General features: G+C 36.6%; 1 protein-coding gene across 3 annotated transcripts in view; it reads left to right on the forward strand.

Moving 5' to 3' along the window:
* Window positions 1-17,051, forward strand: part of CERT1 (ceramide transporter 1) — an 81,630-nt gene that overhangs the window by 23,618 nt on the left and 40,961 nt on the right. Inside the window, exon 2 of one of the 3 annotated variants that reach the window (XM_033009074.2) lies at window positions 8,100-8,231. The exons of the other annotated variants lie outside the window; for them this stretch is intronic. Within the exon in view, the coding sequence (XP_032864965.2) occupies window positions 8,160-8,231 (72 nt within the window). The 5' untranslated portion in view covers window positions 8,100-8,159. The remainder of the gene's footprint in view (window positions 1-8,099; window positions 8,232-17,051) is intronic. 3 annotated transcript variants of the gene reach the window in all.

Here is a 17,051-nt window from a genome sequence, read left to right on the forward strand (position 1 = left end):
TCTGCATCAACATTTTGGTTTAGCTTTCCTGATTTTTTTTTTTCTTCCAATGAACTCAGTTAATTTAATTTTACCTAAAGGACTTGAAGATGAGGTATTTTTGAAGTGCATAGCATGTGAAACATCCATTATGCTTTCAGGTACAAAATAAGCACTTGCCCCAAGGTGTTGAGTTTAACTGCAATACCTAGCACAACACAACTTAGGCTTCTGTGTTATACAGGTGTTACAGGAATACAAATCAAAATAGATATCTAAGTAGCTACATATTTTACCTTGAGCTTCTTGAAGTATTCCTTATATAAGTACTATGTGTAATTAGGAAGTTTCACCTTTTATTGGGCAATTTTTACAGTTAGCAGTATATGCTCTTAAATATAAAGTGCTGCCTTTTGATAATGGTTCCCTGAAAAAAAAAAAAATCTCAGAGTATTACTCCATTTATAGCTTGGCGTTTTCCCTTCACTTTGATACAGAGATAACATTGAAACATACAAAATTAAGTTGCAAAACCGTGATTCTTTCCTGTAGTATAGTGAAAAAATGCAAAGTTAACCATGGAGTATTCTAGAGACAAAAATGCTGCCATTTTTACTATTGCAATATCTGAGAGAAATATCTCAAGGAGATACACTGAACAAGTTACTGGATTACACATCCATAGAGCTAGCATTTCAAAAACTGTTCTACAGGCATGAGGATCTTCAAGTATGGCTTTGTGGGGACATGGAATTTGATAACCCTGGGCTAAAATTCAAACTACTTTTGGTGAATGATTTATCTGGTGACATGCAGAACTTAACCTGGAGTCCAGATAAGCAGAAATGTGGTCTGGGTCATTGCATGCTTCTGTGCAGGAGTGAATGAGGGAAAAACCCAAATCCTGTCTTAAACTCTGCTCTGAACAACCTCAAAGGAAAGTCTTTTTCATGCCGTTCTTTTCCATTTTCTAGGGCCGTCCTTAATTGTTGCTGACTTGAGCTGACAATTTTATGGAACCACCTATTTATAATATGGAAGTATTGAGTAGTAATAGTTTAGAGTTTACCATTGTATGTGTAAATTTTGAATTGTTTTTCTGTGTCACTTAAAAAAATAAAAATCTTAATCAACACTGAATTTTCTTCTCCTGCATTACTGCCAAGCCCCTGTCATGAAGCATCTACTTGTTTTTCTTTTTCTCTCTGGTATTACTGATAAACTTAAGTCATCTTACTCAGCCTCCTTTTCATATTGTTAATGACTGTTGAGAAGCATGAGTTCTAGCATTCCAAAAGTGACCTGCCTCTGTGAAGAAGCTTGATTAATTATGCAGTTTTCCACTTAAAAAAAAAAAAAAAAAAGGCTTCTTTTAATATTGATTTTGGTTTACACAGTTTAAACCACCATGCTTCGCAAGAATTTGGTTGTTCTTAGAAAAGAGGTAATAAAATGTACTGGATCTCTGTCTTCCTATTTAGAGAACAGGAATGAGAGGTTTCTTGAATAATTCTACTGCCCAGTTTTTTCAGTATTTACTTAGTATTGGGGTAGGGGAAATGACTGCTTTTTTCATTATTTTACTAACATTATCTTTCTGCTCATTGCTACAAGAAAGTGAGTCGTGTTCCAGAATGTTATATAAACTAAAGAAAAGTATGTCTACAAGTAGGAAGTGGAAAAAAAATTCTTTCTATGCTGAACTGACAAGAAATAGTTCAGTTTGCATCTTGCTATCCTAATGTAATAACACTGGACTTGACTGTTTCAAATCTGATGTTTTTTCAGTATGTGTAGTTTGCAGTTTCATGGCTGTTTGACATTTTTCAGTTTCTTGCATACTCATTTTTACTCCGTAGTGTTTACAGTATTCAAGACAAGTAGTGGTTGTTTTCATTCTTAAGTGGAGAGGGAAATATTATGGCACCTCACTTCTAAATAAACCATCAAAGCATTTAAGATATTAAAGCTATACATTATTGAAAAGCATTCTTTTTGTAGTATGCAACTAAATACCACGATCAATACAAGACAAGGCAAGGAGATGGGAAAGGATAATGCAGTCTTGTAACAATAGCTTGGACTCAAGTTATAAGTATGTAATTAAATCTCAGAAAATAATGAGTTACTAGCTTTTTTCTCTGGAGCGTTATTCTCTTGTCTTCATAATACAGTAGCAGCTTAGTGTGATGAATGTTGTAGGTGTGGAGGTGCATCTGCTCCTGCTAACAGTTCATACTAAAATACATAGGAATCTTATCACCAGAAGCCTTGGATAAGTGCTGTCTGCACATGAATAGGTGTTTGATGTAATTAAACACAAACCAGAAATGTCCAAATCCAGTTTTCAGTCTGGTTATTGTTAATGTTTCTTAAAGAATGTGTCTTCAAGTGTCTTGCTTCTATATTTTCAAAATTGCATGGTTAGTGCTATATCCTATAATTTATACACAATTTTGGAGGAAAAATGTACTGCTTCTTAATAACATATATTAGATCTGAAAAATAGATTTTCTTTGAGTCCAGAAGTTAATCCCATTTTTCATTTGAATATGTATGAACAACACTTCAGTGATACTTAGTTTTAAGCAACTTTTCACTTGTCCTTACTTTTCTTGAGTTTTTTGTGGAAGTTTTATATCCAAACACTTGATTGAGAGTGGGAGATAATGGGCTTTTGAGGCAAAATTCCCATTTCACTGAAAAGTTCATATTTTTATCTGCTTACTCTGAAATTTTCTGAAGGAACTTTCCTGGTGTTGTGGTTTGAGCCTGGTTGGCAGCCAACCACACCACAGCTGCTCACCCGCCCTCACCCCTGACTTGGGAATAGAGGAGGGAATTGGAGGGGTAAAGGAAGACTCACAGGTTGAGATATAAACAGTTTAATAATGATAATAAAGTGAGAACAATGACAGCAATAGAAAATATAAACGGGCAATGCACAATACAATTGCTCACCACCTGCTGATCAATACCCAGCCCATTCCCAGCTAGTGATCCCAAAATACCAAGATCCCGCAATCACAATCCAGGAAGTGGGAGAGAGCCCCTTCCCAACCACCCCTCCTCTATATAGTAAGCATGATGTTCCATGATATGGAATATTTAATTGGCCAATTTGGGTCTGGTGCTCTGGCCATGCTCTCTCCCTGCTTCTTGTGCACTTGCACACAAGGGCAGGACATGGGGACTCGGAGAGACCTTGAAGTCTCAGTAGCAGCTGAAAACATCAGTGTGCTACCAGCATTCTTCTCATACCAAACCCAATGCTGAATCTAAAACACAGCACTATTCTAGTTACCAAAAAGGAACATTAATCCTATTCCAGCCCAAACCAGGACACCTGGTCAGGATACCAAAACTCAAGCAAAAGTTCCTTGACAAGCTGTTGTTACCAGATAAAAATTGTTTTTGTTTGAGAACTAGGTTCTTGAACTGACAAATAATAATTTGAATAAAATTGAGAGAGGAAATTACTTCCTTTACTAAACAGTCATTTTTATTAACTTGATTCTACTGCTATATAAAGTACATTTTTGTTTGTTTTTGAAGCTCTTTGTTGCTTAGTGAGTGGGTAGGTAGTTCTGGTAGGCTGCTTAAGCTGTTTGCTAACAAAAGTATGTTTGTGAGACTTACTTTAGCATGTCACAAGGTTGTTTATCTTTAGAGTAGGAAAGATGGACTGAAACTTTGTGTTTCATTGTGCTCTGAACAAAGGAAACACTGACTTAAAAATCATTTTAGATTAAATCTTAGTATGAATAAATTTAGGAAAACTTTCTGCTTTGCAACACCAATGAGTAGCTGGTGGCAAAGAACTGTATAACATCAAATATTCAAGCATGAAAACTCTTAGAATTTGCTGCTCTCTTTAAATCATTGTATTAGTCTTTTCTTGTATTGTGGTTCCTGAGTGCTTACTAGATTAAATGTTTCAGATACAGCTAAAATGCTTATTAATGTCCCTGAACTGGAGGAGGGAAAAGTCTAGAACAGCAAGATAACCATCACCAAGGCAAATGAGGAAATAGTTCATGTGTAACCAGGAATTCTCTCTTCTACTTAAATGTTTCATTAAATGTAATGAGCCCATATTCATTTGTAAAATACCTGGTTGTAAGGGTGTGTATAATTATGAAGCTCCTTAGTTCTCCTACCCTAAAAGATAGGTGTAGAATGGCTGATGACAGTTTCTTAGGTGGACCTGATGGCAATGTATATTGTGGAAGTCAAGACCAGACCAGGTTTGCACTTTTCTCTGTTGTAAAAACATTGATGCATGCTCACCAAGGTATTGATGCTTTTGGAAAGTTACTCTCAAATAATAAATCGAAGGACTGACTCCAGGCCTCTACTGTGGTTTGAAAATGGAGTGTGGAATTTCTGACCTAAGATTAGAGAAATTGGCTTAAATGTTGTTAATTCTGTACTGTAAGGGAAATGTCTGAGTTTACCTAAAGAGAACAAGGACTCCTGCAGCACATAAGTTCTAACAAATAAAATTAGTGTGCTATACAGTATGAATAAACAAGGTTTACTTTTTCACTGAAATGGAAAGTGTTTCTTTACGCACACTGAACTTATTGAAAGTTTTCATTCTTTACTGTCTACTCTGGTAGAGTTGATAGTTAACTTACAAACTTGCATTATTTACCAAACATATAGATGAGGGGTATGGATTACTGTTTGCTGAAAGAACCATCTGGATAATTAAACTTATTTTGAGCAAATTATCTGGATCTCAGGCATTAAAGTTAATGATTTCTTGTAATGTTAATCTAACCTGAGTTGAAAATTTGCTGAGATTTTGTTTAGAAATGAATGTTTCATGAGAAACTTTTCATCAGCTTAGGTTTGTCCCATTTTGTTCCATCTTAGTTTTGATTTTTTCCACATAGGTTATGCATGTATTCATTGTTGATTTTGTGACTCTTTAGCAAAATAAATTTACAGTGTTTTAAGTCTTGGATTTTTAACACCTTGTGTTTATCAAACTGAAATACTGTATTAAGTCGTGCCAAACTTCTTACAATACCTGTCCTCAGTGTGTCAAACTGGAAAATACCATTTTCCAGGGGGATACCTAGATATCCAACAAGTTTGACATATGAGGAGTAGATAGGATCCCTTTTTCATTTGGAAGTGATGACATATAAAGTGTTTATATCTAGAGCAGGAGGCATGATTTTCAAAGTCTGACTAAAAGGCATCAAGTCACTACCTTGAAGGAGTGACTACTGTTTTTACTGTTGATTAGACACTGGGAGAGGAGAAGTCAACTACCCAGAATAGGGTTTTACAGAAACATCAGAAGAGTAAAACTTAAAATGTCTCTTCTAGCAATTTTTTTCCCCCAAATAGCTTGGGAAGAAGGGGTGGTGGTAGTCTCAGGGGGTCAAAGGTAATTTAGCTTGTAATTAATTCTAATTTTGTGAAATTCTTGGTATACTACAACTTCTTTTTTATATTATCAGTTGTCAAACTCAGTAAGATGCTTCACATCCCAGTTTTTTGCATTGTTTAAGTACAGATCTAGTTAAGATTGTGAAAAACCAAAAAGCTGGATTTGACAGGCTAGTAAAGACAAATTTAGGCATACATACTAAAACAGTTGATTTACTTCCTTTATTAAACACTGATACATTTCCAAACAAGTAAACTAGAACTGGGACATTTAGTTTTGAGATTATTACTTTCTGAATGTGGATCCTAGTTCATAGTTTAGAAAACTGCAGAGCAAACTTTAAACAGCATGATTTTGATCACAGTTATTAAGAGCACTTTAGAATATTATTATGGAAGAAAACGTAAAACATTGCCACCTTGAAATTTTCACAAAATGCTTGCTCAAACCATGACATAACCACATAAAGCATGGGGTTTTTTTCCACATAATCTAAAAATCTAAGTTCCCTTATGCACAAGATATTAAGACTCATTAATTTTACCCTTTAAGTCATCTCCATGTTGTGTTTTCTCTTATCAATATACTGTTCTAAAGGAGTTACTGAACATGCTGTTAGGCATTGAAAAAAATATTTCTGCTAACAGTAGTTGTGATATTAAAGCAGAAAAGGCAGCCAGGTAGGTGTCTTGAAGAGAGGACAAGGGGTAGAGGTGGGTTTTTGCTAGTCTGAGTGCAACACCATACAAAAGCAAAACTCCCAATGACTTAAACCAGAGCACCATAGTGTTGTGCACTTTAGAAGCATCTTAAATAAAACAAAATAACCTGCAGTGTATGCTTAAAGGAAACCCCCTCAAACTGTTATAGTTGTTCCAATTCTAAAAGGTTGAGTTAATGTCAGATTGCTTAAATCTGCTGGTAATACAAATCAGCCTCTGGGTAAACAAGATGAAGGACATCGGGTAAAACATTGAAGTACAATATTAAAGTATTTCTTAAATTAAGCTAGTCCTTCTGTCTGTTTTCTCTTATGAATTTAAGTGGACGATGTTATGCAGGAGTAACTTTCTTCAAGCTCAGAGGAAGCCTTAAATTTCAGTTCCAATTTGATGATAAGCCGTCAGTGTCTCAATTCCCTGTGTTTTGTTCTGTAATTGGAATGCTTCACCTTCAGACTGAGACCCAAGTACATCTACCCATTTCTTCAGCCTAATAGCTGCCTTAAGAAATTTCACATTAGCAATGCCTAAAGTTAAGCTTTTGTTTGAATACTGTCTGTAAATATTGACCTATGAGATTATTTTTAGTTGACTGTGCTAAGAAAACATTGAAAAATGCTAATGGAGGTAACTTTCTCATGCTACTATTTTATTAGCAATGGATGCCACAGCAAAACAATTTCTGACCAATTAATCTGGTCAGAAACCAATATCGGAGTTTTGTGAAAAACACTTCGGGTTATCAACAGGAAAAGGGGACAGTACGGAAGGGTACTACATGTTTAACTTGTCCACAGGCTTTCAGCAATTGTGGGAAGAGCTATAATGTTCTGTGAAGATAGGGTAATTTTCTCCTTTTCTACACCTCTAATTCTGCCCCAAGATCGAACTGATTTATTGGCAATGCCAGTGAAGACCTGCAAATAAATCATTCCAAATCTACTGAGTATCAGGACTCAAACTAATATTAGCAAGATAATTCAGAATGAATAGGAAAGTATATGCAGAGTAGGATTGCTATAGAAACATTTTGATTCAACATGCTGACATAAACTTTAAAAATATAAATTAAATGAGAAGTATAAATTTCTGGCATTAGTAAATAGTCTCGTACATTAAACTTAATATTCCTATTCTCTGGAAGATCTTTGTGGAGCTGCTGAAATAAGTAGTTTAAATGCTTGTGTAGGCTGTTTAAGTGCATGACAAAACAATGCCAGTGGTCTTCAGTATCTTCAGTAGAGTCTGAATTGATGCTATGACCTTCATAAATCTGTGGGTTTTATTTTTTTTTTTTTGGTACCAGTTTACTACATTGCTGACAATTAGGCACTGTTAAGTAATTTCTAGGAAATGGTATCTGCTGTAATGTTGATGAGTGAATGCTAATTATAAATGCAATCTTGTGGATGATTTTAAAATTAAAACTTTCCAGTAGTGTAATTTCAGATATGTCATACAGGAAAGAGCAACAGAAATAGTGTCTGTTGCCATTTCTCCATCTAATCCCTTTTTTGGAGTTTAGGTGTTTCAGTAATATGTGATTTGCTTCCTCAGCAGTGGTTGCTGAGGTCTGAAAAGGAAAAATAATGTAGTTGTCTAATCTGTGCATTTTTTGGGGCATTTAATCCTAGCACCAGTTCCTCTGTCCCTACTTCCCCTCTATACTCATTGACAAATAAAATAGTTAAGTAGAAACAGATGTGCAGATAAGGGAAGGCACAGGAGGTGTGGGAGTTGGTAAATATTGTCTAACTTTGGTTTTATTTCTCAAGCTCATAGTGAGGACTGTAGGAGAGTGAGGCCTCCTTTTTCTTCTGTTGATATTGGTGGCCTAAGGGTTGGAACAAGTTTCTTAAGTAGCCTTGGTGTCAGCTGTTGTTCCCTGACAGACTGATATGGGTTGACTTGCTCTGTTGTCTGATGCTCTGCAGCACATTAACAAAATCTAATTTTTTTTTTGTTTGATGCTGACACTTTGGATGGTACAGAATACTCTTTTAGTTTGTCATATGATGTGTTGCTCCAGAAGCTAGTGCTCCACTCTCACGATGTTGTTGGGAGGCACTGACTTGGAGCATCAGTGGAGCTGCCCTGAGAGGAGGATGGAGGACAGCATTCAGGTATCTATGTTAAACTGTAAAACATTGTTACCTGTTTAGCAGACTTAAATGTGTAGGCAATTTGCTGATGAGTGGTAGAGACATGTGCTTAAAGGTGTTGCAAAAACATTGTGTACTAGTTTAAAACTAGAAAACCATGAACTATTGCTCAAGTTTATGCAGGATCATAGATCTGTGCTTGTTGCTGTTCTGTCACTGTTGTGTGTTGATGTAAAATATGTAATTTAAGTTCTTGTGTATTCACATTTGACATCTCCTTTCAAAGCTGAATTTGAAGTGTTGGCAAAAATACTCCCAGCTAACTAAACAAGAAAGTACGTCCAGGCATAGTATTCTGAACTGTGCAGTTCAGAAAGCAGTGTAAGTAAGATTATTTTGGATTGTTGACTGAATCTCATATTAAAGTAGGAAATACAGGAGGGAAGGATGTAGCTGTCTCAAGTCCAAGCACCTTGTCTAGCTTTTCAGGTTCATTGGGTGCTTTAACTGAATACTGGCTTTTCCTCTTTGCTTTTCAGCGCCTTCTGACTAGTATAAGTATCAGAGGAGAAATAAACTGAAGAGCTGTCCTGAAAGAAGAGTCACAAAGTTCATCCTAATTCTTCCCCTAATATTAGCTAAAGTCATCCTTATTAGATGCTTTGTTTCATTGTAAGTTTGACTGGTAATTATTGTAACAGTGAGGGGCTATGGAATCATTTTAAGCTGTTACTGCTCTTAAAGGGGTTTTTTTTCTTGCCATCCTCATAAAATCTGAGTTTTCCTTTATAGAGTAGTCTCACAGTCAGTCTGGAGAGGAAATTATTCCCTTCATCTTCGCAACACTTATGATTTCTTGCATTTTTCAGTTAGACAGAACAGCTCTTCATTCCTCAGTTGTTGTTCCTGTGGACATCTTTTCCAACTTTCTGATACATTGTATGGCTCTCTTCCAAACTCAGCCATCTTTCCTTGAGGTACAGTACCAAAATTGAACTCAATACTCCTACTGAGGATCCTGCAGATGTATAGAGCATAGGGTTATTTTCTGGGTCTTGTAGATGACCCTGTTTTGCAATACCATTATTTTTTTACTTATTCAGCTCAAGAATCACTAATCTGATTCATCTCTAGAACTATCTGCAGATTGTTACCTGTTCTGTACTTGTGCAGTACAATATTTCCTATAACCAAGTGAACCTTGAACTTACTTTTTCTCTGGTGTACACAAGTGTTAAGTTTTTGCTGCTCTTCTATCAACTTCAGTCTTTCCAGTTCTGCTGTGTGGGGTTGTGGTTTCTTTCCAGAAATAATTTATTTGTGCTGATTGGGTTGGGTTCAGGTTCTTAAGTCATTGTGCTTCTTTTAGCACTTTCTAAAGTATGGAGACTGGCTGGGTGAAGAAAGGCTAGGTGGTTTAGCAGTATCCTGGTTGATAGCTGAGCTTGCTTTTTATTCTGTTGGGAGCTGCTTATCTGAGTCTTAAGCTGTGTACACATGTGCACTTCAGATAATCTTAAGTCTTTGTACCCATGAAAGCTGTGATCACTGTTTGCCATGTGTTCTCAAATAAAAAGATTTCTCCTCCGTCTAGTCAGAGCATTTAACAGGTAGTCTTCATAATCTTAGTAGAGGTTTTGAACTCTCCTCAAACCCCTACCCCCAAAAAGTAGTGAACTTAGTTGAGGTGATTTACTCCTATCTTTCCTTTCAAGTAGTTAAATATATGAATTGACTTAAGATTCAAATGCACATAAAGGTTAAAGTAACTTTTTGATCACTGTATAACGAGACAGGTGAACCAGGGTGTTCTGAAATACCTGGAGAATGCCTGAAAATTACAGGCCAAAATGCAAATTAGCAGAGCATTACCTTGTGGGTGCAATACCATGTGAAAGAAAAAACTTTGAAAAGTGTTAACTTGATGTCAAATAGCATGAAAGCTTTGTGACATTACTGCTAAGCTGTTAAAGAGTATGTCAGTCAATATTTTTGTAATGCTATTTACTGAAGGGTGATGTACATGGCTAAAGTAAAAGTGGTGCCAAGTCTAATGCTGAGTCTGGAGTTGACCAGAACTAAGCTACTAGACTCAACATGCAGCTGGCTTTGCAGTAAATAATCAGTTTACTTTCTATAAACAAATGGGATTCTAGCAGTAAACTCAAAGTTGTTAATAATTCATGTTGTGAAAACAACTGTGGTAGATGGTTTTGATAGCTTATACTTTCATTTAATAGAAATAAAGGGAATGTCAGTGTTTATAACTGTCAGAATGACAAACAGTGGTTCTAGGAAATCGAGCTCTCCGTGGCAGAATGGCAGCATGTTTTTGCATGGTTTTCCTGAAAACAACATTGTTCATTGGGAGACCTGTGTCAAGCTTGACTTTGGTGGTAAATGCCCCTTCAAATCAGGGTAAGCTCTTGATATCAAGAAAAGAAAGTACAGAGCTGCAACGTGAAATTAGTGAGTGGTTAAACAGTTAAAATTTGACGCTTGCCAAATAGATCTGCATGCTGTTTACTCAGAATTATTACTCATCAGCTCAAACAGTACTGTGTGGTAACAGTTTAATAGAAAAATCTTGGATATTCTATATGCCTCTGTCTACCAAATGGAGTCTTTTTTCTTTCTAAAAAGTCTGTAAGGAGTGGGTTTTCTTCAGTTGAGCTTTCGTTACAGTGAAACTCATTGAGCTGATATTAACAGGCGAGAGTTACACCCTAGCCATAGGGAGTAGATGCTGCTCCCACATGGGTGGGGTGCACAAGTAGCAATGATACATACTCAGTAACATTCACCAGAGGTAACTTTTTGGCTCTTTTGAGAGACGCATACACACCACCATCCTGTGACCCTTCTGAAAAAGGGTATAGCTGCAGGAGCTAAAGTGACTTCCAAGAGCAGGGGGAATTCTTTTTAAAACACATGACTTGGGGCATCTTCTGCTTTTTTAATTCAATGTCTACTTGCTGCTATTGTAAGCTCTTAAGGTAATTCTTCTAATATAATTTCCATGGTAGGACACCAAAAAGATCCTTTTGTCCCTCTGAAAACACTTAATGCTTGAAAATAGGCATTTGCTGTTGCTTTAATGTCATCTAAGTGAATGGATTTACTGCAGCGGAATTGAATTCTGGTCTCTTGAGCATACCTGTTTTAAATGGGAGGGGATGAAGAAAGGTCTAATATTTAACTGCTAGTATTTAAATGTCCTATATTCATTGATATGAACACAGGCGTCGGAAAATATTGGGGGAGAAGGGGTGGGAATAAAGAGGGAGTTGTCCATCTCCTCCCCACCCCCACCTGTAAACTGAAATAACTTGTGGAGATTGGTGTATTACCTTAAAATTGCTGATGTAAGCAAGCAGATGTAGCTGAAGCTGTTCAGCTGATAAGAAATGGTTGCCCTGTTGCATGTTATGATGCTGGTAGTGAAAATTGTAGATGATGTAGAGACGCTATGCTTTCAGAAGAAGATTAGATGAATTGCTCAAGTTATTAGTCCTTTACTGGAAATAACAAAAGTCTCTTTAAAATTGAATAAAATCTGGTCTTTCAAGGAGGAAAACTAAGCTTGGGTATGTCATAAACATTCCATTACTTTAGCACTCATCTGCAGGAACTCTTTAATACATATGATATTCCTTGTCATTTAATGTTACTAAATTTGGTTAAGTGCACTTATTGCTGGAAACTGTGTATTTCCTGAAAGAAGACTTTAGAGGAAAGCCAGTGAATCAGCAGTTTCAGCTGACTGTACAAGTGTATGCTGTAACAAACCCAAATGCTGTCACTTCCAAACTGTTGAAACTTCCCTTTCAGGACAAAAACAGTTGTCTGACTTGGCACCCTTTTGCTACTCTTGGGCCCATGTTCCAACAGCAGCTGTAAGTTGCAGCTTTATTAATAAGTAGTAACAGTTAAGACTGTTTTAAAGCTGGACTAAAGCTTTCAATCCATTCCAGCCCAACACACTTGACTAATTATAAAGAATGCAGATTGTTTCACTTTGACCAGCCCAGCTTCTGTGTTCCAGTTATTTTTTATAACAATCACTTTGGCTTTGAAAATAGATATTGTAAGTCTCTGAAGAATGCATCTTTATTGGAGGGAGGCCTGAGTATCTCATTGGACATGCTCTGAGCAGGAGGTGCTAGTAGAGGTATCTTGCAACCTGGTCATTCTGATTCTGTGATAAAACCATATGTCTTATATAGCAGTTCAATTCTTCCTTGCTCATGTCATAATATTTTCTACTTCACAGCAAAAGGATTCCTCATTACTGTCTTAAGTGGTCCTTTTATTAACAAAGTGAAGTTTTATTGCCTCAACTTGCCAGTTTTCAGACTTTGTAAATAGGAGATCTGTTTAAAATCTCTTTCCTTGAAGTTTTGCTTTATTCTTGCACTGCTCAAAGGTGCAGCTTCTATTTGTGTTCTTGTTTATACCTGCCCCCAAATATGCTAAACTAGGTTAAGCAGAAAATAAAAGATCCATTTAATGTGTTTGGTGTTATTAGTAGGTTTGAGGAAATCTGTTGAGTAAACTTGCCATTTTGAAATGTAAAAAGAAAGTGCAAAGATAAGCAACAACAGCTATTTAGACTACACTTCCCATCATCTAATCAAACAACACATAGGACTTAAGGTTTGTGCAAGTGTATCTCACTGATCTTCAGAGACCTACTGGGCTGGTTTGTGCTTTAATTCTTGAGAAGAGGCCATTATGCCTTCTAGACACATGTGTTTAACAGATCGAAAGTGTTCAGCTGACAGTACCAGTCATCATAGCCTCCCTTCTTGGAGCATCCATGTGCATAGACAGGTGATGCACCTGGAGTAAAAACATGATCCTTTATGTGTTTTGGCTTGGTCATATGAAAAGGAAATCTGCAATATGTGACCTGAGGCTGCAATTAGAAGCAAAACTTGTGTGTCACCTGGCTGGCAAGGTTTTCTGACAGGCTCATTGGTTTATAGTGTCTCAATATAAAATACTACAAGAAAGGTCTTATATTTTTAGAGCCCTATGATACACAGGTAATCTGCAGAGTTTTTGTTCACTATCCTAGACTGTGGGGCAGCTTTGAGTCTGGAGAGCTTTTGGATGTAGGTACCATAGCTTCACTTTTCTGTCATTTTTATGGCTGCTACTTCGTCGTGCCTGAACTGGACTATACACAGATCTGTCAGAATATGAAAATCTGGTGGCAGAATATGTATTTTGTCACTGCCATGCAGAATGGGCAGGAAACACCTTGCCTACCACCAGGTGGGAGTCTCCCTTCTCTCACGTGGTAATGGAGTGAAGTCAGCTTTTAATGTGTTGCAATTCAAAGCAGGTAACACCAAGAATATGGCCATTTGTAAGTCTTATGTCACGCTCCCATACACACACTGGTGTGTGCAGCATCAGTGTTTCGAGCAGCTTGTGAGCTCTTAATCCACTCAGTGACTTTCTCATGATGAATTATTCAGGGATATACTGCTATAAGGGAAGCAGCAATGAGATTATACTTTAGCAGTATGTAGAGAATATATTGGTCTGCAAAATAATTTATTCTGAGGACATACATGTAAAATGTGTTTCTGCAGCTGCCTGGACTTTTCAAATTACAGTGTACAGTTAAGGCACAAGTTATTGAAGAACGTGTTCCTACAGCTTGTACAAAACACAGTGGTGCTGTCATGAAACAAATCAGTTGCTAGAAGACTGAGTTAGGATATGGTACTAAACTGCTTGGTTTATCAGTAGTACACTTTTCTTTAGCTAATGCTTATTGCAGGGAGCTTTTTGTGTTGGTACCCAGCACTGAACTAGCATCCTTTATCTTGTTCATAGTCTTTTACCCCTCTGGAAAGCAGTAAGAACAATAAAGATGACCCATAGCTTGATACACAACCTGATGATGGCCCAACAGTATTACAGTCCTTTATAGAAGTGGTGATAATGCTCATCTTCAAAGTCTTGAGCGTTTTAGATACTTTGATTTGCTTGCTTCTGGTGTGCTGGAAGCAGCCTTCTGTGAGCTGGTTTTCTTTCCACCACTTCACAGGTTTTTCTTCAAGTGCAGAGTAGGTCAGCTTGTTGTAGGGACCTGTGCTGTGCTTGAAGTTGTTTTCCTATTGTCTTGTACAGAGGGTGTTGGCTTTCGGCAAATAAAAGCAGTCTGTTTCTTTTCGCATGAATGAATAATAGTGCTGGAGTTGGTTTTGTACTGGCGGATTAAGTTGAATTTAATATTTTTACTGATATGTTTACTGATATTATGTGTAAGAGATAACATTTTAATAATCAAATACTGGCTTTCTGGATGTTGCACTGAATAAAACAGTTCTACAACCTTTTAAGTAAGCCTGCTTTTAAACGTAAGTGTTATGAATAGAGTAGATAACTTACTTCAAATTAAATTTCTCTGTATCACTACTGCGTGACTTTTTATAGGTTTGGAAGGGTTTAACTAGAACTTTGTTTCTTCTGATGTTTCTCAAAGTGCATATGAATACAGGGAAAACTAGTTTGGTAAGAAACTACTTAATGCATACTCAGTACATTAAATCCTGTGCCTGTTCATCTAGTTAGTATATAAAGCTCCTTTTCACGATGAGCTGTTTGTTTGACAGCTACGGACTAATGACAAAGCAGTTGAATGCGAAGAGAAGTCTACTTGGCCATGGTACTTGAGACAGAGGTGCCCAGTTTTCTGTATGCCATGTATTAAGTGTTTTAAAGCTAAATTATATTGAGCTTAATGTGTTAAGAAATCTATGCCTAAACATTTGTTGGAGTGTTTAATTTGGTGCTAATGACTTTGGACAATCTTAACTGGAAATTAACGTGTTGTTGGTTCACTGTTTTGAACTGCCTAAGAGGAGTGACCAGAACTATTTTTGATAAATCTCTATTAAAACATCTGATTCGCTGGCATTCTTTCAGCAATAATTGTCATTGTTACTTCTTGCATACTGTGCTGAAACCTTTATCCTCACTTAGCAGTGTATCTCAAATGTAATTATAAAGGCTAAAGGTAAAACTGCTCGCATTTTAATTGTCTACCAAGGAAAGGAGGTTTATATGCACAGGGACTGAAGCAGAAACAGGGTAAGGGTTACTGTTGGGCTTTGACCAATAGTAACCTTTAGACATGTCTGTTTTCGTTTTGCTATTTCCCTCTAGTGGTCACACAGGATATTGACTTGGGGGAGGTTAAACACATGAACCGGTACCTTTTTCAAATGCTTGTACACAAATAACTAATACAGAAGTAATGTGGGTGTATGGAAACTTAATTTGACCCGTCCTGACCTGTTAGAATGAAGTGTATTATGATATCCTGTGATGGGAGGACATACTCTTATGCTTCAGGTTGGTGATTCATCAAGCTTTTGGAAATTATTTTAATTTTTATCCTTTCTGGATATCCACATGTGCCTTTTACTTGAAGCTTGACCATACAGAGCTCTTAGCATAAACTAAATTTGCTTCTAAAGTTTTTTGAGGTGGGAACTGCACTATATGCATTTGTTTGCCTTTCTGTATCTGGGACTAGGTCTTATGTCTAAACATGTCAAATTTTAAGATAATTTATCACTTCAGCATTTTGTTTTTATCATGTTAAACTTGTTCTTGACCCACAGACTAGCGTGAGAATTATAGAGTCAGGTTGTGCTAGTCTTTGTAAAAGAAATCTTGTTTTCATTTAACTTTTTAAAAGTGTTGGTACATCCATTGTGTATCAGGTGTTTGACTTAAGATCTTGCATATGTTTCTTCTTGTGTAAGTACTTTTCTGCTCATCATGCAAAACTGTTCTTTTGTGTTTATATAGTTAACTTTTCAGAACGTTATAATTGATACTTTTTATCTAGTGTGTTAATCTTTTCTAAGGGGAAAAAAAAAAAAAAAAAGACACAAAACCCCACCTTTGGACAGAATTATTGCCTAGTGAGTTTGAGTTTGACATGCAACCTTTGCCAAATTGAAGCATGGTTGGAAATGGGCATAAAAGTATTGATACCAGGAATCTTTGTACATAAAGAGCTTTTAAACCAGCCTGGGCTTCATTTCTAAACAAGAATAATTTTGACACAGGTAGGACTGTTTTTATGAAATTTCAACCCTGGACAGCTTCAGGAATCTGATAAAAAGATGCATATCCTGAGGAGTCCCTTGTTTCGTATAACCTTTTTTGTTCAGCTGTATCATGGATGCAGTGAGCCTCGCTTTGTTTTGAGGGAAGTGAGTGTTGAGACTTGATAAAAACAGGAGCTACAGCGAGAAGGAAATAAGAATAGGGAATAGGTTTTGAAAGTCAAGAAAAATGTTAGATTTGATAGGATGCAAAATAAGCACTGTGTTGAAAGTAAACTCTTTTTTCTTTTTTTCCCCCTACCTTTTCCAAAATGACAATTGTTTAAACTGAATGTGTTCTCATAGTTTTCCTTTGGGTGTAAGATGAATTTTTCTTAAATCCTGTGTAAAATGTAATAGGGACTTTTCTATCTTTTGACACTGCCAACTTTCTTCATCCTCCAGTGCTTCCTACCTATTGCATACTCAGATGTATGCCAAGTATTTAATAGACATTTCTATTCTGTTGGCTAGATAAATGTCCGAAGATTGAGTGGAGGGGAAAAGTCTGTTCCTGTGTGTAGCAGTGACAGATAACTGTTAACTGCACTGGGTGAACAAGAAATTTAATGACCTTTGTGATTTTTGCAGAAGCATTTGCTTTGATGTTTTTTCTGCTTATTGACAATTTGTTCTGTGTAGCTGTAAACCTTTTTGTAGTTCCATTTCCTCCTGTGCTAGTAAGAACCTTGCCTGCACCTGC

This window comes from Tyto alba, unplaced genomic scaffold, assembly GCF_018691265.1.
Source record: "Tyto alba isolate M040663 unplaced genomic scaffold, T.alba_DEE_v4.0 Super-Scaffold_42, whole genome shotgun sequence".
Lineage (NCBI taxonomy): Eukaryota > Metazoa > Chordata > Aves > Strigiformes > Tytonidae > Tyto > Tyto alba.